The 21,930-nt window shown below is 40.2% G+C and overlaps 1 protein-coding gene across 1 annotated transcript in view; it reads right to left on the bottom strand.

Moving 5' to 3' along the window:
- rap1b (RAP1B, member of RAS oncogene family) overlaps positions 1-21,930 on the bottom strand; it is a 46,794-nt gene that overhangs the window by 18,804 nt on the left and 6,060 nt on the right. The window contains exon 2 of the mRNA XM_027151133.2: positions 1,840-1,919. Within this exon, the coding sequence (XP_027006934.1) occupies positions 1,840-1,899 (60 nt within the window). The 5' untranslated portion in view covers positions 1,900-1,919. The remainder of the gene's footprint in view (positions 1-1,839; positions 1,920-21,930) is intronic.

The following is a 21,930-nucleotide window of genomic DNA, read 5'->3' on the forward strand; positions in this document are numbered from 1 at the left end:
TAAAGTCCCTTAGTTCGTTTCTGTACGTTGACACATTCACTCTCACTTGTTATAAAAGGATGTGTGTGGTGCTGTGCTTGACTGACTTTGACAATAACCAACAGTGGTGTTTGCAACACTGCCACAGAATCTAAATAAACTTGATGGCAGCGTAGTGAACTAGCTTAAATAGTAAGAACTGCAAAGACTGACAACTGACCGCTGTCGTCACCCACATCGGTCACGAGATTTAACATGATTTTGGATATCGCTGTAGATCAGTAGCAGAGTCATCACCTATATCTATATGTGGAATCCCTGATGGTGTATAAATAAGGAATCGTGTTCTCGAGCATGTCGTCTAAAATAAACAACACACTCCAGCAGACTCTGGTTAAAAGTCGAAATTAAAAACAAACAAAAAAAACCCCAAACAGACCACAATCGTATTTCAAGTTCTTTGTAACAAATAAAATCCAGTTGTTTTTAAAACAAATAAGGGATGGATGGACAACGGAATAATGTGAAGCACAGACGGCAACACAGGTTTTCCGGGAACTGTAAAACGATATTGTTGTTATATGTTCCAGTAGACACAATGTCCGTAACAGTGATTAATGAGAAATGATTAAAAAGCTCTGAAACACCAATTTCTTTAAAGATGGCAAATCAGACTCCTCCATAATAACGCTCATCAGTATACCACTTATTTTTGTTTAGCTTTAACTGCCTTTAATTGATGTCAAGCTACTGTTTTCATTTTCTCTTTGAAAGGCAGCAGCCTTGCTGTTAAATTCTCGAACTTGGACTAAAAGCTCTTGAGACGTATATTGCTGCTGCAGGTTCTATGGTTTAAAACTTCCTGTTTTGCTCAGAACTCTAAGTTGCGCTTTATTCTAAATGACTCAGAGAAGACACTGGCTTTGGCATACTATCTGCCTGCTGTGCTGTTACTATAACTCAAAGAAGTGTACAGTAAGGCATTTGCAGACTGCTGCTTCTCTGACTCAATATCCAATACGGCAGCCAGCTCTGTCCTTACAGCACACTAGTGACCTGGTTGAGGATGTAATTCAGAGAGTAGTTGGGCTTTAATTTACCTGTGGAACCACGACTAGTTGGATACAAGTCATATTGGAGATCAGTGGTACCCAACAAAACAAAAAATGCATTACTCTTATTAAGATTGGATGCATCACAGCTGCCAGGATGATTTTACTCAAATGGATATGCCCCAAAACCTAGATGTGAAAGACTGGATATACAACTGAACATATAAAATGTGATGCACAGCAAACACCACAAAGAGTGGACGTGACTAACGAGATCACGGACATGGCTTTGCCGTGTAAACTGGTACTTATGCATTAAAGACATGCCGACATTTTGGACACACTGCAAACAACGTTCATTGAATTTACTTCAATTCAACATTCAAACGCGTCTATCGGTTCCACGTGATTACAATTAGTTTGAGCGCTTTTTTGTTGTTTAAAAACCCTGAAAAAAATTGGACACCGAGCTCACACGCCTGAGCAAAGAATCAAACCCACAACGCTGGTGTTTTGCAACGGACACACTCCCACTGCGCTATGCTACCGTGTATAAAAATGCAACACTATAGTTACGATTCCCATCTGTGACGACATCCTCATGAGATTCCACAACGAAGTTAATATGCCACGTTGTTACATCTAGTGATTAGAAACTCGCTTAAATTTAGTGTATGCAACGAAATCAAAAGGAAACTAACAGTGAATGTTTTAATGTAAAAACTACATGATCTATTTTTCATCTTAAATCTGACTGCTCACATATTTGAGCTGGGAAAAAAAAAAATAAAAAAAATGGAGCGCTTACCAGTGCAGACTTGCCGACGCCTCCAGAGCCGAGCACTACTAACTTGTATTCACGCATCATGCAGTGTGTTCGTCAATCACCTGAAACGAACGAACAAAGAAAGAAAGATTTAAATATCTCTTATTTGGTATCAGAAGTGTAATTATTATTTGATGATATTATTAAAACAATTTTTCCTATGTACGCCTGGTCATATGATCTGGAAAAAAAACTAAAAACTAAAATCACGTATTTCGACTTGCGATAAAAACCATCTGCCGTAGCAGAAATACTATGCAAAGAAGTCTGCACCACAATAATGCTGGAACATATTTCGTTTCCAATTGTAAGATGCAAAAATCTGAGATTTTGCATGCCATTTTTTAATTTGGTATAAAAGTGACAATGTCAGCAGTCATGGTGTGCGTGTGTGTGTGCGTGTGTGTGTGTGTGTGTGTGTGTGTGTGTGTGTGTGTGTGTGTATAATACAACATGCTGAGCAGGATTTTGGCTGGCAAGTGTAGTTTAGAGAGACATAATAGACTTTGAAGCAAATGGGTTTCAATATGTTTTTAAACATGAATATGGAGAATTTAATCCCAGGTTAATCCCAACATTGAAAATACACCAAACAGCCAGCTGCATTTTAGCTCAAGGACAACGTCTAGCAATCATGGCATACAAAACCCCTCCTAATTTGATGCCATAACTGATGCTGAGGAACATGAATATTACGATCATAAAAAAAACAAAAACAAATGTGGCTTATAAGTGAGAAAGGGAGAAAAATCAGTTGAAGTGTTTTTGATTTTTTTTAAATAATACACACAAAAAACCAACAAATCTTAGAGAGTATGGGTGTGAAACGGTATTAAACCCGTTTTTTTTTTCCTCTTCAGTTTGTTTTGTGCACTTCAAACTGCACTAACACTACTGGACCCGTGAGGAGTTTTTTTGTGCACAGTGCTGTGTGATGCACCAGAAGCTTTACTGCCCATTTCCAACAATATCACAACTGTTCACAAACAAAACTGAGGCAACTTACATTTTTACACGTTTCTGTTGCTAGTAAAGAAATCAAATGAATATAAATTTGCAGAATCGTAGAAATGTTTCAGCTATAATCTTTTGCATAAAACTGGTAATGGAGAACACCACAAAAGTTAACGGTCAAGTGTTGTGATTTGAATATTAGGAATACTACGGATTCTGTGGTACCAAAGACTAATTTTAATAAAAATAATAACTAGTGTGGTCAAAACATACCAGGATACAATCTTGAAATGATGGGGTGTTAAGCCAGTTTAAGTTTCTGCTACAGAATGCTACCATAAAGGCTGCGGAAGCAGGTGTCTGTTATAAACGATGATATAAACTGGGTTTGAAGCATGAAAGAGATGCTATCAGATAGAGGTGAGGTCTGCTTCTTTTTTTCTGAAGTGCTAACCTAGCTGTTCACAACTACAGATGATGTGTGAAGTTTCCGTGAGCACTGGGCGAGTTCTTAACTTTTACTACAAGCACTCGCTAGCGAAAGCCATGACATGTCCCTGCGCTGCACTCGTGCTACACGTCACACATCTTGCAGAAACTCAAGTGCGGGCTTCTGGGGTTACTAAGGAAAAGGCAGCATATTAGCTAACCAAATGTAAACACTTCAAATACGGAACACAAACACCTCTGTTAAGGGCTTGGTAGCACACAAAACAGCCTAGCTTACACATACAGTAGACCACATGCAGACTATCTGGTGCTCAGCCGTTGTCATATTTCTTACTTCCTTTATCTCATTCTCCATTTCGTTCCAAATGTGGTTGTGCTGAGGATGCACTGGGCATCATGACTAAATGCCAGTTACAACTAATACAACACCCACTGTCGCTTGTCTGAGACACTCCAAAGATGATTGTGCATGATGGGAAGAAAAGGGTCAGATCAGAGGAGGCCTGCATCAGATACGAGTGGCATTTAGTGGGCATCCGTGTGGGGTCTGGTGCCAGACTGCCTGACAGTGCACTCAGAGCAGAGCGATTAATAAAATGCAAACAGCACTCAAATAGCATCAATACTATTGCATTAAATTTGAGCAAGTCACCTTCCACCTGAGTCCAAGCAGAGTTTGCTTCCAAACAAGGTACAAATTTTCTGAGGTCATGTAATGTTTTGCTTACCATTTACATTGGCGAGTAAGACATGGGAGTTGGAGAGAAATGGGTTTGTTTAGGAGAAAAAAATGTTAGAGAGACATGTGACATGCTCCATAAAAATGCTGGAAAACCAAATGTTCCTGTAACAAGCTAGAGGCTGTAATTGTGACAGTGTGACCAATAGTCTGTGTGGTATGGTGAACAAACATGCACAAGCACAAGGACACTCAGGTGGAGGTGGTGTGATGATGTGGGGAACCTTCAACTTGGTGTGCGCCTTAAACAACGTTCTTCAATGGCCTTCCCAGTCAATGGAATGGCTTTGGAAACTGTATGATGCAAACACATCAACATGAAGCACAATTACATACGCTCCATGCCATGGTATTGAGCGAGTCGAAGCTTTTTTTTAAAATCAGCAATCAAGCTCTCTCAAATACCTTTAATAATATTTATTAGTTTATTCAATTATTAATATTTCTCCCAGCAAGGATTGAGGGTCTTGTTGCATCATCAGCTTACAAATATATTTGTCAGTGCAATGAGAATTCTGAGCCGTTCTCACTTTTGAGTACTCGTGCTTTGCACATGACAAAAGTTGGATCATGACAGGAAGAGTTATGAAACCGCCAAATATGTTGTGGGCTATAAAAAGTGAGTGGTATCGGGCTCTGCAGAAAATATTACTCATCACTGAATGTTTTAATTAGCAACATGTACAAATACATGCAAACTGCACAGAGCAAACCAGCAAGTAACAAGTGTGTGCAATTCATAACACAATCATAGAGAGCTGATGAAACTAGGTCTGCATTTTGGGCCTGCCAGCACTTAACTTCAACACTACTTCAGAAGGATTTTTTTTCTTCAGAAATGAGATATTGGGGTGTTGGCTGTCCTTTTGAGTAGGACTTTTCACACCGCTCATGACTGCAAGACTACAACAGATGATTCTGATGGCTCTGAGGGTTTTAATTCCGTTTGAAAGTGCGCTCTGCTCACTGAAAAATTCATGAGCACTGCTTAGACTGCGTACAAGCCAAGCAGAAATGATGCCATTTACAGGACTGTTTACCAAGTATTTACCCCAAATATTCCAATAATCGTATCTGTGAGGGGATTTTGCTGGACATTTCAGCTTCATTTCTACAGCTTTGCTTATCAGATCTTATATCCATGCATACGGGTCGGCCCCAGGTTATGGGAACTGGCTCTAATGCTACACACAACAGTGAGTCATGTGGTTTTTTGCGCATGAAGAAAAGTTTGTTTATTTCGATGCAAGAAGTACGTAGGGGTTGAGATGGGTACATGCTTAAGCAAACACAAGGTTTGGTTTCAATCACCATCTAACTTGTCAAGACTACTCCCCAGTGTAGACCATCTTTGCTTATACCACAGTGTTGCATAGTTTCTCGACTCAGAAGGTGTGGATTCATTCTGGCTATAATTTTAGTTGTTGTTTCAAATTATAGGTTTATATTAAAGACCTCGTTGTAATACATGCATGGTGAAGGCATTGCAACCTAAGGTAAATAACACATGAATACAACTGTAATGATTAATATATATTAAACAACCGCAAATGCTTGTTCAAAAAATAACAATGATTTCTAGTCACTTCCTGATTAATCGTTGCACTTTCAGGTCAACATTTCTCATGAGCCCTGTACTCAAAAAGGAACTGCATCCTGGTGACATCAGGACTCACAAGGCAGCCTGAGTAAGAGAAGTCATGCTTATCACTGGCCACATGCACAAGGGACAACACAAGATCCAGGGGCAAGAGTTAAGTTGAAGACATTATAAACTCTACTCACGTGAATCAAATAAATCTAGGGAATATTTTGAGATGTGAAATGAAGATTTGCAAACATCTTAAAAATTGAGCATTAGGACCTGTTTATGACTGTTGATAGCTCCATCTCTACAAAGGTCAAACGAAGAGGGGATCAATACAATGTCCTTACACACTAGTCTGTTATTAGCAGTCTTGACACCAGGTTGCTGTCTAGCAGAAAAGGGGAAACCCAGGAATAGCAAACTTGAATGACCTGTGGCTTGATTATAACTCACCACTATAGAATTACACAAAAATTGTGTAAAAGTCTCTCTATTCTTTACAGATACTGTTCCAGGTAACACACACACACACACACACACACACAATAATAACAAGGGATTGGGGGCACCAAGCTTCAGGCTGTCTCTATGGCAACATGTCAGTATAGACGGTAGACAGAATCCAAAATGGCTGCCGAACTACACATCATACAAACTCATTAGCTATCATGATACACATAAAAGCTTGTGCTAGATTTATTGGCTGCTTAGTTTACTCTTGCACGTCTATACACATCTCTGCATTTTGGTGCCATAAAGCTGGCACAATCTTTTGTTGCGTCAGTCAAAAATCAAACGTTGTTGTATCAACGAAAATGACGGACCCGTTTTGTTATGCCTCTTTTATTGCCAGAATTCCTGAAGTATCATGTTGGGCATACATGTCGTATCCTTCATATCCTTCAACCGATGAATAGTTTCTCTTTTGATACCATGATTTTCTCTGCTGAATACAGAGTATATGACTTGAGACTATCAGAAGATGATCTCTCATCTTTATCGTGACACCACATTTCTGATGGAGCCGCAAGGGCACAAAAATATAATGCTGGAAATCTTGAAATGATATAAGCTCTGTGCTGTAGATGGGGAAAAAGCTCAATAAGCCCAGCATCGATACATGTATTTATATTGCCCAAAGCATTTCTTCAGTGAAGTGGATATAAATCAATAGACATGAGAGACCCAAGTGTCTTAGGTGTGTATTCTGGAAAGCGAATAAGCTCAGTCATCATTACAGTCTCTACACGTAGTTGCACTAACTGTATATGCTTCAGTGAACACGTCCAAAAAAACAAAAACACCAAGTGGTGTGGCCCATTACTGCACGTTTCTCACTACTGCACACTCCGAAAGCTTATAATGGGAAATAGAAGCTCAGCTATGGCCATGAGAACTTTTTGAATACATTGATTTTATGTTAAAAGCTTGGAAAGGTGCAAAACTCACAGTATAAATACATAGTGTTATACAGTGCCGGTGTTTCGTGCGTTAAACAAGTCATGTTCATCAGGTCCTGTAACCACTTTGTCTCACTCGAGAATGAGACAGATCGAGAGACTATCAGGGATCGAGACAGGAATCCAGCCAAATGGGACATCAGAATAGGACACATATACTCATTTACACCTAGGTGCAAGTTCGAGCAGACAAACGGGCATGCTTTGGGTAGGCGGAAGGAAAACCCTTCCTGCTGATGGGAGGGAAAACCACACAACTCCACAGAGACAGTTACCTGAGCTGAGGAATAAATCCTGGGTACTGGAACAGTGGGGCACAAACACTATCCATCACAGCACTGTGCTTCCCATGTTGAAGACCATTCGTTTTAATAATAAAATGCACTGCTAAAGCACTCTGATGAACAGGAAAATAGCACTATTAGAAACAAAGGAGGAATAAAGTGGATTAGATGGCTAGGTCTTTATTAGATGTATAGACAACATAAAGAAAATAGTGAAGCAAACATCCGTGTGACTTCTACGTACCAATAAGCAACAGCTCCATTTTTTACTGACCAAAGAGTCAACAGTTACACACACTTGTTTTCTATTGAAATCACAGGTCAAAGTTTAACTCAATGACGTGCAAGTTGATTGGTTGCTATAATTTACTGCCATGTCAGCTACTGAGGCTATCTTCATGGCAAGAACGGTTAATAAGAACTAAAATGACCTAAAATTGACATGTAAGTAACCTTGAGAAAAAGCCACTTGTAAGATTTATACTTCCAACATCTTAATCTCTTCAGTTAACTGTTTTTGCTTCATCATGAATAAGGAAATGAAATCTTAGGTTTGTGTGTCTCCTATGTAACAATAGCAAACCATAGAAACTAATAAAATGAGATACGCTACGTCTAAAACAAAGACTATAGCACCTCGAGGTGCAAACTGTCAGAACACTTCGCATTTACACACGTAGCAGATGCTGTTATATGGGAAAGAGTTAAATGTGCAAACAGCTAAAGGTACAGTGATGTAACATATGTTTAGTATATGGAAATGCTCATAACCTCAAAAACTAGAGACTACTGACAGCTTGTGAGTAAGAGGGTGGCCCGGGTGGTAATATATCGAATAACCAACCTATTTTTCAACCTAAAATTCAAAAGTAGCTACATGCATAAAAACAATAATGTCCAAAATATGAAAAAGAAAAAAGAAAAAAAGAAAGGGCTAATTTTTATAACAACAATTTTACAAATTCTCTGGTTCTCATTTTTCCATTAAGAGCATAAACTGATTAATCTTAATGGCTGGAGGACACAGTATGATCTAAACTTTCCCACTTGATGATGCCAAACGAACAGAACAAGCAGAGCTCAGGTAACCTAACGGACAGCCTGAAGTCTGACTGAAAAACAGAGCAGCAGCCTGAGATGAAGCGATCACACCAGTAGTCAGCTGAGATCTGGGGAAGGGGCATGTATTGGTGATATAGCAGCCTGGGCATGTTTAAAAGGACTGGCATGAGAAACTACTGGCATCAGTGATACAGACAGACAGACATACTGACTTAAAAGCAGACTGCAGCTCAGCTATATGACCACATGCATGCATCAGACACAAAGCAAGAGCAAGCAAGTGAGAGAGAGAGAGAATGTAAATCAGACGGCTGAGACACAGCTAGATCAGTCTGTAACCTTTTCTGGCCCTGACATTTTCCAGTGCCTTAAACTGAAATGTTCAACTGACTTGCCGGTGTCTTTGCCCTCTCCTTTATGATACTTGGGTAAAGAGAGAAAAAAAACGCTTAGGTGCTTCGATGTCACTTTGATATGACTCATCCTGTCGTAGAAACAAATTACAGTCACGCTTGGGTCACAAGATTCAGGCTTAGTTATCCAACCACGGTGGGCAAATCTCTAGCCCGGGCGTCTGGGTCAAGCGGACAACGCATTCACGTATGTGGTGGGCAAACAGGTTCAGAACGCTGTGAATTTACTACCTCATCAACCTGAAAGTTAAAACTCTGCCCCTTACTGACTTCCCCAAAAGAAGGTTTTCTTTTGGTATTTCTGTTTAAACACATCATACTCCAATAAGTTCCAAATATTTCTCCACGCTGAGCTAGAATTTTAATTACTAGGAATGGGAACGTTAATTAGATTCTATAAAATGCTACAACCTTTCCAGAATCTGGAATATTAAGGAATATGGAAACCTGATAACCGGAAAAAATTTTTTTACAGCAAAAGTAATTACAGCAAATTACAACACAAAGGCAGTTCTATAATTTAAAAGTTTGCATAACAATGCTAATTAACCTGCATGCAAAAGTCTCCAGCAAAAACACAAGTTAGCCAAACTGACAATATGTCTTTAGGTGCGCAGAGAAAAAAAATGTCACAGCATGTTAACATAATGTTAGCCACAGATGTCCTGCCTTTTTTGTCAAGGGTGCAACCAAGATATGCCTTTATCACTAGAGACTTTATCAAGAGAGGATAAATACCACGGTTACATGAAGTCGCCCCTCCCAGTGATTCGAGTACTCGCTTATTTTCCGTAGTGTGTATTAATGTACATAATCAGCCTGTCGTAGTTAATTAGGCCTCCGGGCAAACATGGGACAGGGCTACACTTCAGCTACGCTTTGTGGGCTAGCAAATTCATTTATGAATCGGCCATCTCTGTGCAACACAAGACACAGATGTCTGCTATTGCAATTGTATTTGCAACCAAATTACTACACAACTTTTATTACAGGAACCTAAGTGAGAAGCAGATCATCTCTGTGGCACAAAATGCATAGATGTACGAAGTCAGATGACACCAGAGACTTTGTTCTCCCATCTTAAATTACAGCTGTATGAAGCTGATCGTAGCTGTCATTGATGGATTAGAGTGTGGAGAGAGGATGGGAAATGAAGGCTGGGGTGTGTGTGTGTGTGTGTGTGTGTGTGTGTGTGTGTGTGTGTGTGTGAGTGTGAGAGAGTGTGTGTGAGTGTGTGTGTGTGTGTGGAGCGGGTGAGGCCCATTCTCACATTTCAGACCTTTAAGCATTCCCTTCAACAGCCAAAAACTTTTAAGAACACAAGCAGAAAGCTAGAATAACGAGCTCACATACAGAAAGGCCATAGTCCAGTGAACAGGTTCGCAACCCTGGTCTTGAAATATCCCAGGACCTGCAAGCCTGGCTCCAGTACACCTGAATAAACTAATCAGAACAAACCATTTAATGGTCCTTCCACAGCAGAAACACTCTTTTACACACACAGAGTACTTAGTGTCAATACACTGCAGAGTATCCTGGCCTGCATCTCTGGCTAAAATAATATAAAGAGGGATCCATATAGCATGTACAATACTGTGCCCGCTCTAGCCAACCAAGAAATCTGAGAAACGCGATCGGCGGCCTTGATTCTTAATCGATAATGCCCTGCCACTCTCACATTGGCCAACAGCTGAGCCCATTACACTTTTATCATCCCCACCATTTCCATCCAGTCCTTGCTGGATCCCAGGCAGCAATTAGACAAGCGGATGCTCACCAGGATGGAGGCTTTAGGCACAGAGAGATGAGAGCGGACCCTGCTGCTAGGAAGTCAACAGAGGCCAAGTCCCACATGGCCTTAAAGACCCCCCTTGGTGTTTTCTGGCACTATTGACCCTCTCGCTCACAGTTCCAGAGCCGAAGAACGCCTCTTTAATGAGGGATGGGGAGGGCCAGCTGTTTAACCATCACTGCCTCAGGCCAGGTGGGGTGGTAATAAATATGCAAGACAACCATGGTCACTAGGCAACGGGAAGAGCAACAGGATTGGAAAATAAACAGTGACCTCACAGCAGGGGTGGGTTTTGAAGTTATGCCTTATTCACTGATTAAGGATCGAGTGCTCTCCAGGCTGCCAGCTTCTGCTTTAGCTCCTCTTCATGCTCTACCTATTAAAAGAAGGGTTGCACAATGCACCTTAGGCTTAAACTTGCTGGATTGCACGGCTCTATTACCGTAAGCATCTGCATTCTTTTGTCTCCTATGTACCTGCTCTTTGAAACCCAAGCACAATGCGTCTAGCATCTTCTCCAATGTTATCAACGATTGTCCAGAACAGCCAAAAATAAAAATGGGGGTTGGTGTTGCGCCCTAAGGACACTCAATCTCCCCACCGGCTCAGTATCGTGCCACAATGAGATACGATGCTCTCTAACCCCATAACCATTTGTCATGTCCGTAGAGACAGCGGTTGTCTAGCTGCAGGACAATGAAGAAAAATGCACAAGCATACCGTATCAAGTAATATACAAGTTGCGATAATAAGTCTAACAAACACTGAACCAGGAAACACACATGGAAGTTAGCAGAAAGAGAGATTAGATAATGAAAATCCTGCCACTTAAAGATGCAAGCCGCAGCACATAATTCGTTTTTGAGCAACGTTATTAAGGTTATGATCACACTGACATTATTATGCGATAGATACCTTTTTATTATTCAGTACATGTACATACACAATTTGGGGGATGAATATTTTCATTATTTACATTTTTATGAAAATGTATAACCGCCAAAGAATTTGTGAAGCATTACAAAAAGGTAAAGTAGACCAGGATTGGAGAACCATTACAGACTAGGATCCTACATTAATAACAGTGTCACAATAGGTCTAAGGATGAATGAAGGCCTGGGGTTGCAGTTCACCACACTGCAATTAGTCCTTCTCCATTTCTACATAAATGTAAGAAATTATAGCTGTCAAAGGTGAATACATTATTACAGCAAATGAAAAGAGGGGAAAAAAGTCAGCATGATGTTGTTATGCATTATGAACAGACACTGGATCAGATTTTCAATGATTCACTTTGTTGTATTTAAGACACAGGTAATGACAAATGGGTAAATGTGGTGACCGAGTATGACTAGCCAATGTCACAGCAAACCTGTGAATTCCCCAAACAGAGGAAAGCTCTCTCACATTTTCCTCTCCATAGACACTCTGGGGCCTGATTTCTCCTCCCACACCAGAAACACAAGGGGTCTGGACTCTGAGCTCCTGTCAAAGCAGCTAGCGTAAGCACAACATGATACTGCATCATCTCGACAGGCGCCGTTTAGGTTCACTTTCACTTAAAGTCACGTGAATTCATTTGTCCCCCTAAATTCACGTTCCCTGTGGAACGCTGACGCGTGCTTCCACCCGGTTGACCACCCGCTTGGATGATTTTTCATTTTAATGCCTTTTGTGTAGTTAATATAATCCAACACAAGGTGACATCTGATTTGCTAACACTTACCCATAATTGTGTGAATGTAATAGCACAGTTGTGGTTCTCCCACACAGTACTAAAACATGATAATAAAGAAGCCCATGAGACAAGCAGAACAAACATAATATTCAACTCAGAACCTAAGCACATCTCGCCAACAGTTTTGCCAAACTTTTGTACAATGAAGATTTAATTCCCAACTCTGTTTCTCTGCCTTGCTTGAGTGTGGTGTGATAAATATCCTATGTACTAAAGTACACATTCACTGAAGAGAAGAGCAACAATATCTGTGTGGATTTTCTAAGTGTTGGAGAGGATGAAAGTGTGCAACTGGAATGGAGTTATCCACATTTTATTTCCTTCTTTTCCTCCACAGTTATTAATATAAAGAAATTATATATAAAAAAATAAATAAAAAAGGTACTATAGGACTGTCTTGAGGGTCTTCCATGAGCGAGAACAAGGGCGGTGGCCATGCTTTGGCGAGAGGAAGTCTGAATGACGACATGCTCAAAACATTTTTTCCCAGTGTTTCACAGCAGGGGAACAGTATCAGTCTTGAGACTGTCCGAGTTTAGATCATCACTGAACAATATGAACAGGCAAAACAGAAAAGACTAAAAGAGTAATTCACTCCCCAATGTTAAAGAGCTTATACTCCTGCTTGAGATTATGCTGCTCATATGCAAACAAATCTCACTGCAAATGCAGAATATTTATTAATGTGCAATTTATTAATGAGAAATTTGATTACTACCGAGAGACTTCTATGCACCATACCACGTTCCTCTTGGTGGCTGCGACACATTTATGGTCCCTTACGTCACGGGTGTTTCCCATTTCTCAGGTGCTACGAGCAGAGTCTTAATTTGAGGGTCAGATCCTTTTAATGTTCTTTTAATGGGGAAAAACATACTTAAGAATTACCTAGGTAAGGCGATTCACAATTAATTTGTCAGCAAATATGTCTATTTACAAAACAATCATTTATGTTGTATAAGCTGCATGACAAACACTCACAAAACTAATGAGGTGACCGTTTTCTTGCTGTGAAATCAGCAAGGCCAGGCAAAGAGGGAGAATTCACAAAAGCAGACCCAATCAGTGGCTCTATTAGATCAATGCTGTGAGAGTGGATATTGGGGTCATGGTTAATTTAAGGTCAGATCCTTTTGCTTGGAAACATCACTGTGTCCTGGCTTCCTGTAGGTCAAACTTATCCCACCCTACAGGCCACATGATCAATCGACTCAGAGCCAAACATACAGGCTATTAACATTGCCTTAAAGAATATTCAGCCATAGTAGCATTAGTAAACTGCATCTTCTTAAATAAAGGATTCTGTCTGTTTTCCATGCTGGAATCTCAAGATTCTGGTTTTTGGCTGATGGCCATGTAAACGGCTAGATTTTAACCCTGGGGACTTAGACTGAGAGAGCCACAAAGGGCGCAATGATTAGTTTTATACCATTATGTTTGAGTAACATCCAGCGACTATGTTTCAACTATGACTCTGGTCTGATTTCATTAACATGCATGTGTGTGAATCAAAAGCTAAATGTGGTGGCTTTGGGGCCGCACGCATGTCTCTACATGCGGATGGAGAAACATCCTCCTGCACAAATCACAGCCTGCAGAGAGAGATTTAGGATCTTTTGCCATGCCCATTTTGAAACTCGTTAAAACAGACACCTCCCGACTTGTTCAGGCAAAAGAGAGGTTAAGGGCAGGGAGAAAAACTCCTGCAAAGGATTTTCCTGATTGGAACTCTAGTTTTGTACAAACTCCAGCCTTAGTGACCTTTTCCAGAATCTAGTAAGCAGCAGTCAAGGAGAAACAGAAAAAGACAGTGAAAAGGAATACATCATCCCACACTGGGTTTCAACATGAGGCGTCTGCACTCAAAATACTTATGGGGAGGCAAAGACAAAAGTCTACAGACTTGACAAAGCACAGATTTTCTTCTACAGGAACTTGCGCCATCAAACTCACAGCCTCAACTTTAAATCTTCAATCTCTACAAAATAAAGCAGGGGGTGACCAGATGTGAGAAGTAGCCAACACACACACACAGAAACAGACTCATACACACACACACAGACACACCTCTTTTACATCATACGTCAACTCAGTCTTGTGACAACCAGGTGCAGGAAAACACAATAGAAGGTTGTGGTCAGGGAAAAGATAATGCACACAACAAAGAGAGCATGATCGTAGAAACATGAACAGTGAACACAACAATGCGGCTTGCCAATAATCCTTATTTTCAACAACCTATTCCTGAAAATCTTTTTGTTCCCTTTTTCAAAACATGAGGAAAAGCAGCAGAATTTCTGTGCTATGTGCAAATGGGGAAACTGGTGAAACTTGTCACATCACTTTGCACACTAAATCAATACTTTTTTCCTTGAGCCAAATCACCAAACTGAAACATGGGTAAAGGCATAGAAAAAGGATGGAGGGTCACATTAAGATGCCCTACAGAATGTGGCATGATTTGATTGGCCAGACATCAAACTCAGCAAAGGATGTATGAGCAACGTAGACCAATAAATACATTAATACAGGTGAAGAGAAACAAAAATACTTTTGACAAAAAATAAATAACGGTTGGCTGGTTTCAGCAATGAGTCATTGTTCGGTCCACAAACCGCATGTAAAATTAAGTATCTGAACCTTGCCAGCATCTTTATGGCAAGATCAAATAGACTATGTAGTTGTCCAGGACTCTAGAGCTTGCACTTCACATTTACATAGTGTTTAATTAGGTAGATCTTTTTGTCTATTTTACTGTAAACTAAAAAATAGTAGTTATTTAGTGAATAAAGTAATCAATCCAACAGAATTTTAAACATTGAATAAAAAGGAACGCACGGCCTGTAGATACGGCTCGTCTGACTCCGGATACAAGTTGCTGCTGCATGCATCTCACACTGACACAGGAAGCTTGTCCAGGTAGAGATTAGAGTCTGAGGCACTCTCCATGTCTTAGGCTGCCCAGCAGAAAAGGAAACCACACAGCCCTGCCTGGCAATCAACAACTGACACCTTCTGATACGGCTGCTTCAATGTCACGAGTGTTTCACATCTGTGTAACACAGCTGGAAGTTGATGATGAGTTAGCATGTACTCCTTAACACTCTATACACCCAGAGGAAACCACACACAGTGACATCTCATCTAACAACAGGCAGTGCCACAGTCTTAAATGTACGCTGACTATAGGAAAAGGGGAAAAAAATAATTAATAAATTTAAAAAAAAGAAAAAGAAAGAAAAAAAATTCGTTATGTCAAAACTGCACAGAAAACCAAGAAAGGACTCTAAAAGTTCAGTGTGTTAGTGGGGCTGTGTGTAAGAGAAGGGCAATAAGGGAGTTTTCACATGTGGTTTAAATACGCGAGATACAGGGAAGGGCGTCATCACCAAATAACTCTGTCGATCCGAACCGCAGGTCGATTGTACAATTCAAATTCTGATTCCTCTTCTTAAAATTTGTGCAATGTGTGAGAAAATGTGTACTGCCTTGTGTTGCCCTTAGTGTATACAGTATGTGGAGGATTGTTTTATTCTTATTATTTAGGGTTTGGGTGACCGATTTATTATAGGGATAAGAGATGAGAAATAGTCTTAGCCAAAATGTATACAGCAATAACTGAATACAAAGGGAAAAAAAAGATTAGTTCTAAGATTTTCCAGTTAGAAACTTGGACAGTTTCTAACTGGAAAAAGACCAGGGCCTGTATTCATGAAAATTCTTAGTGCAAAGAATTGTTCCTAGTGACGAAAGTCTAAAAAATTCTTTGAAAAGTGGGTGTTTGTCCATTAAGTTATTAACAAAGCATCTTAACCCTCATAAAGTCAACTATATTATTTTAAAAACGCTCCTTTTTTATTGGACAACCAATTGGACAAAAGAATGTGTCATACCTAGTAACGGGGTCAGATAAAAGATAAGATTTCTTGCATTTTCCTTGCTCATGGTTGCTCTGAGATCCTGAATCATTCTTAAGCTAAGATAACTAGTAAGAACATTTTAAGCTAAATTAGGAGGTCTCCAAGATCATTCTTAGAATCTTTACGAATGTGGACCCGTGTGATTTATCCAAACATTTAACAAAGAAAACCAAACTTTTTTTTTCTACATTTACAAACGTTTTGCTAATGCGGAGTTTCTTCTAACTTAAATCTGACTTCCTTGTTCTAACTTAAAGCACAAAATTACAATGCGTGTTCACGAACCTAGCTGATTTGCCTTTAGTGATGCTCACAAAAAATCCCGGTGCCCACAGAGCCCTTTCTAGGCGTGGTGTGTGTAAATTGTCCCAGTAATGCAGCTCAGCCATTGCAGTCCTTCAGCTACCACTGACACACACTACTTCCAGCTTTGTTCTTTCAAGGTTCATGAGTGAATCTCCTTCTGCGTATATTTACCCTCAGGAGATCTTGTAAGCTATACATTAGCTCTGAACTGACTGGATTTTCATGCATACCACATTTCTTGTGTAAATGCTCCTATGAACAATTTAAACTCAACCCAGTATATCAAATCTTCAGTGCAAGTGGCCCCAGGCCCAAAAAAAAGTGCAAGCATGAAAACACCCAGAGACGGTGAAGTGTCTCCTCTCGCCTCTGTCCTTAACGCGAGCGAGCCATTTATTTTTCCACTCATTCAAGTATGCAGGGGAAGGCTCGGGGGCCTTACCTTGCTGGAAGCCTCTGGCACTCAGCCAGGCCACATAGCACACTGACCTGAAGAGTCTGAACTGAAGGAGGTGGCAGATAAAGAGCAATAGAAGGTGCGAGGGAGATGGGGTTACATCGATGAAGAGAGGAAAAAAAAAGAAAAGCAGATAGAGAATAAAGAACAGGACAGTTCGTATCTGCGTGTACTTTGTTCTGTCTTGCTGTATGCTGCCGACACCTGTGTGCGCGTATGCATGTGTGTCGGAGCATGCCAAACATAGCAGAGCATGTACACACACATCTCAAACATGAGGTCATCAGAGACAACATGATCATACATGAGATAGACAGGGTGCCTCTTTCAAAAGCTAATCCAGCTACAGAATCAGGTCAGAGCACACACACACACACACACGAAACACAAATCCACTCAGACAAGAGATGAGCTTGGTAATCGATAGCCCTACAGTGCACTGCATCACTGTGGAAAGCAAGACACCTTGGTGTGGACAGTAGAGTAAAAATACAGAGAAGGTTCCATGCAAAGGTAAAGGAACCAGGACACAGACTAAAGAGTGAGTTTTAAATTAGCCTCTTTAAAATTCTAAATCGGCTGCTCGTAGGTAATGAAGGGTTTCTGACTCATTATGCAGTGTTTTACATTGATTTCTTTTCACATCAACACATAATTAGCAGTGTTTAATTTCCCTGCCACTTCATTTGACTTTAGGGGTCCTACCAAAAAAAACAATATTTATTCCAATTTAAATGGAGTAAGAATGACATTATTCTTCCCTGAAATAGTCAGGTGTGGAATACGGTGTGAGTGATACTCCTAAAAGTTCTTTACAGAGTCACACACAAAAAAAGGAAGCGTATTCTGCTATGAATAGTGATACTACACTGAAATTACAAGTTATATCTCATGGGAAAAGCCTGCAGTGATCTGGTCTGATTCAATGAGGATTTGAAGACCTTATCTTGGCAGTGACATTCTAGAGCGGCATTTACTCACACCCACCCTGATTAAGTTAAGCCTTCTGCTGAGCAAGATAATGAAAATATTCAGTTTGAAGCTATTAGAGAGGACAACGGATTAATAATGAACAACTTGCAGAAACGTGTAGCCGCACTGAAACTAAAAATATTGGTTACAATGAATCCTCCTGTACATACTTACACATGGTTGTACTTTTCCAGAACTGTGCCATCATAAACATACATGAATATAGCTGAAATTTTAAAATCGTGTCTCCTGGGGGCTCAAGAGAAAAAACATTTGGCCTTTTGAATCCATTTAATAATGTAGACATCTATAGCAAGGAATAGAGAGAAGGTAAAATTAGCCATGATCTCTGGGTAGGAGGCATGGTGTTCCTGCCAATCTGAGGGACACTAGGAAATCGTGGGCATATGTGAGCTCTTAAGAAGCAATGACTGACTTTCTATGTCTCAGAGGAAGCACTATAGTCGCTAGCGTTCGCCCTGCCGAGTTGGTATCTGTAGCATGATCAGGAAGAGATAGTGGGTGGGTCAACTGGCAAATGAACAAAGTTCCTGAGTCTTCAAACCTAAACACTATTTTTAGGCTTTTGATAAAAAGGATCCCATAGTATTTCCATGTATTCGTCAAGAGCCCCTAAGTACTCAGATCAAGGCAAAAGTTATAAAATCCTGAGCCTGGTGTGCAGAGTATAAAACAAACACTCGCAGGACTCCATAATGCCAAGCTTTGTTGAGATGTTGAGAGTTAACTGAAAACAGGTGAACTTCATTTCACTCTTTATTTTAGCCTTATTCTCTAAAACTAAAAGCAGATACAACTATTAGAACTACAACACTGCACTGACCTTTGGCAGATCTCACCAAGTGCAGAAATATATGATGTGCTTATGAGAAGCAAAAAGATTTAAAACATGAATAGGTGGCAATGTTGAAGCTATTGGTTCCAATGCAAAGCATATGCAATTATTTACTTTGGAAAGAGCACAACTATTGGAACTGCACACTCAGCATCTGGGACAGTTCGAAAATGCAATGTACCAGATGAGCCTTAGAAGAGGAGCTCATTGAAGTACTGAGAAATAAAAATAAAAACATACCAGCACAACATCATTAAGTCACAAGGCCACAAAAACATCAGCAGTCTGCCAAAGACCAAGAGGCGTAAGTCAGAGTAGGAGTTTGATATGTTAAAAAGCAGTAAAGCAAAAAAAAATAAAAAATCTAAAAGATATATATGTACAATTACGGTTCCTGAAAGGAAGACAATTACATTACGCATTAAATTTGTGTATTTGAATAAACCCGTTCAAGCAAACAATGATTAAAGTACACACAATTATTAAATGTCAATGAAGAAAAAAAAATGAATATGACTGATTCGAGGATTTTTTTCCTCCCTTGAGTATATAGGAATGATGAGCTCACTGCTTGGATGAACTTCTCATAAACCTCCCAAGTGATGTAGTAGTGGGAGTCTCTACGCGTCACTGCAAAAGAAACTCGACAAAACAGTTTGACGGGCTGGCCGACGCTTGAGCTAAAACATAGGTGCGTAGTGTAATGCGAGCAGACATGTTAATCCCCCCCGGTGGATTCTGTGCCTCAGAAGCTAGCAAAACTCTGTCAAGCTTTCAAGTAACTGCTGTTAAACAAAACACTATGCTGAAGCACATTCAATAAATATATATTGAAATGTTTGTGTGTTTAGGGATTCTGGTGCTAATAAGTAGGATGGTGCTGTATTTTCATTAATCCTGTGACATGCCAGTAGACGTCACAGGGGGACACGGATAGTTACGCTGCAGCTCGACGGAGCTTAAGAAAAGAACCGTTTTAAACGAATAAGAAATAAGAGTCAGCTTTCAACAGCTTCTTTTCTCAGTAATCATTTTCCACTGAAGGCATAATAATGAGAAATCAAAAGCAGAGACAGTGGAGACTATAAAAAAAAGTGGAGACAGCATGCGTGCAATGCAGCTACATGATGACACTGATTGCAGGAATAACATGAAAGCTTTGGAACTGAAACATGAAAACACTGCAGCATCACTCTCTTTAGGGAAAGGTGTATTCCCACTAGTGCCACTGTAAGTAAAGATTTGAACAGCATCATAGGAAATAATGCTATGCTAGTTCCTAATGCTGTTTTTTCCCTTTAAGAGGATACAGAGAAGTAAGACTCTCCCAAGTGAGAGTCCAAACCCAGAAGATGCCACAGGCATCCATGGCTTGAATCCAAATCTGGTCATGTTTTTAGGGTGGGAAAATAAGATACACAGAGAAAACATGCACAACAGAATGGAAAAATAAAATCTATGAAATTCTCATGCATCTTAATAATGCTCGTAATAACGCTGTCCTAGTTACCAGCCATGTTGCACATTTTTATCTGGATTACGCTTAATGCTAACAGAAACGGCTAAACAACAGACCCGATGGAAAGCGGAAGTACAATTCACTTGAATCCTGTGGAAGCAAAGGCTTCCATATTCAAGCTTACATATCCCTGAGGTCACAATGAATGTAAAAAGGACTTGAAACTTGGTGAGGTATTTTTACAACTCTTGCTCCAATGACAATTCCCATTCACCATGCTTTGACTCCTCAGTATGCAAGTCCCAAGGGTCTTAAATTTTTACCCATACCCTGCTCCCGGACCCGAGCTTAGCTCCTCATTCCACATGCTCTTATTCTAAACATCTCTATACCTTCAGCAGACCTCTGAGAAGTTTAATTTTTAACTGCCGTGGAGGTCTAGAGATGGCTAAACATGTTCCTGAAGAAGGAACCAAGCATTACAGTGTGTTTATCTTTCATGGGATGGCAGATCTCTCACCACAAAGCCTTTAAATACCACAGATTCTGCATAATCTGGCAAGGACAATAAGTTAACATTCCAAAAGCAGAAAAATCAACATTAGTAGCACATGATTTGGCAAGTCAATCACAAGGACCCATTGTAGAGAGGGTGATGGACTTATAGGACTTCCCAATTCCACTTAGAAACAACAGCACAAGTGGCTATGGGGTCATTCAAATTCCTCCAAATCTCACAACAGAAAATTTAAAAATCAATCAAAATATTTTGTGATAACTGATAATAAAAGTGACGTGACATACGGCTAAGTAGCAGTGAACACACACACACACCGTGAACACACACCCGGAGCAGTGGGCAGCCATTTATGCTGATGCGCCCGGGGAGCAGTTGTGGGGTTCGGTGCCTTGCTCAGGGGCACCTCAGTCGTGGCCGGCCCGAGACTCGAACCCACAACTTTAGGATTACGAGTCACTATATTTTTACTTTTATACTATTTTATACTTGCCCCACTATATAGTCACTACAATAGTCTCAAGCTAAGGCTCAGATAAGCCTCCTCCTGGTTGAAGACCAGTTTGTGAGCACAGCGGAAAGGCTGATTGGTCAACAGCAGCTTTTAGTTCAAGAGCTGCATATCATCAAGAGAAAGAAGAGAACTGAGAGGAAAAAAATAACAAAAAATAAAAAGATCACCATGAACCCCACACATCCCGTTTCAGAAACTTCCCTCAGGTAAATTGTACCATTCCAGCAGAATCAGTTCCACAACACTGCACCCTCTTCTACTTGCCTGAGCTCACAGATGCTCATGATTGGCTTAGTCACGGCATCATCACATTTGATCTATGGAGGATAGGCCAAACACTGCTGTTAGGTCACTTGGAAGCACAAAGAGCAATTTTGACGACTGGTTCAATAAGGTATGAATGGCACGAATAATTGCAGTTACATTGAAGGATCGCTTTATACTTGAAACATGGAATGGCTACCAAAATGAAAAACATAGAAGGTACTCTATATCCAAAGGCCATTCGTTTAGAATGTCATACATGAAACAAACTAAAAGTGCTGTTTAGTAAAAATGCGCTGAATAATGAGTAAGAGGAACTGACCCTGTG

Source organism: Tachysurus fulvidraco, chromosome 19, assembly GCF_022655615.1.
Source record: "Tachysurus fulvidraco isolate hzauxx_2018 chromosome 19, HZAU_PFXX_2.0, whole genome shotgun sequence".
NCBI classification, from domain to species: Eukaryota; Metazoa; Chordata; class Actinopteri; order Siluriformes; family Bagridae; genus Tachysurus; species Tachysurus fulvidraco.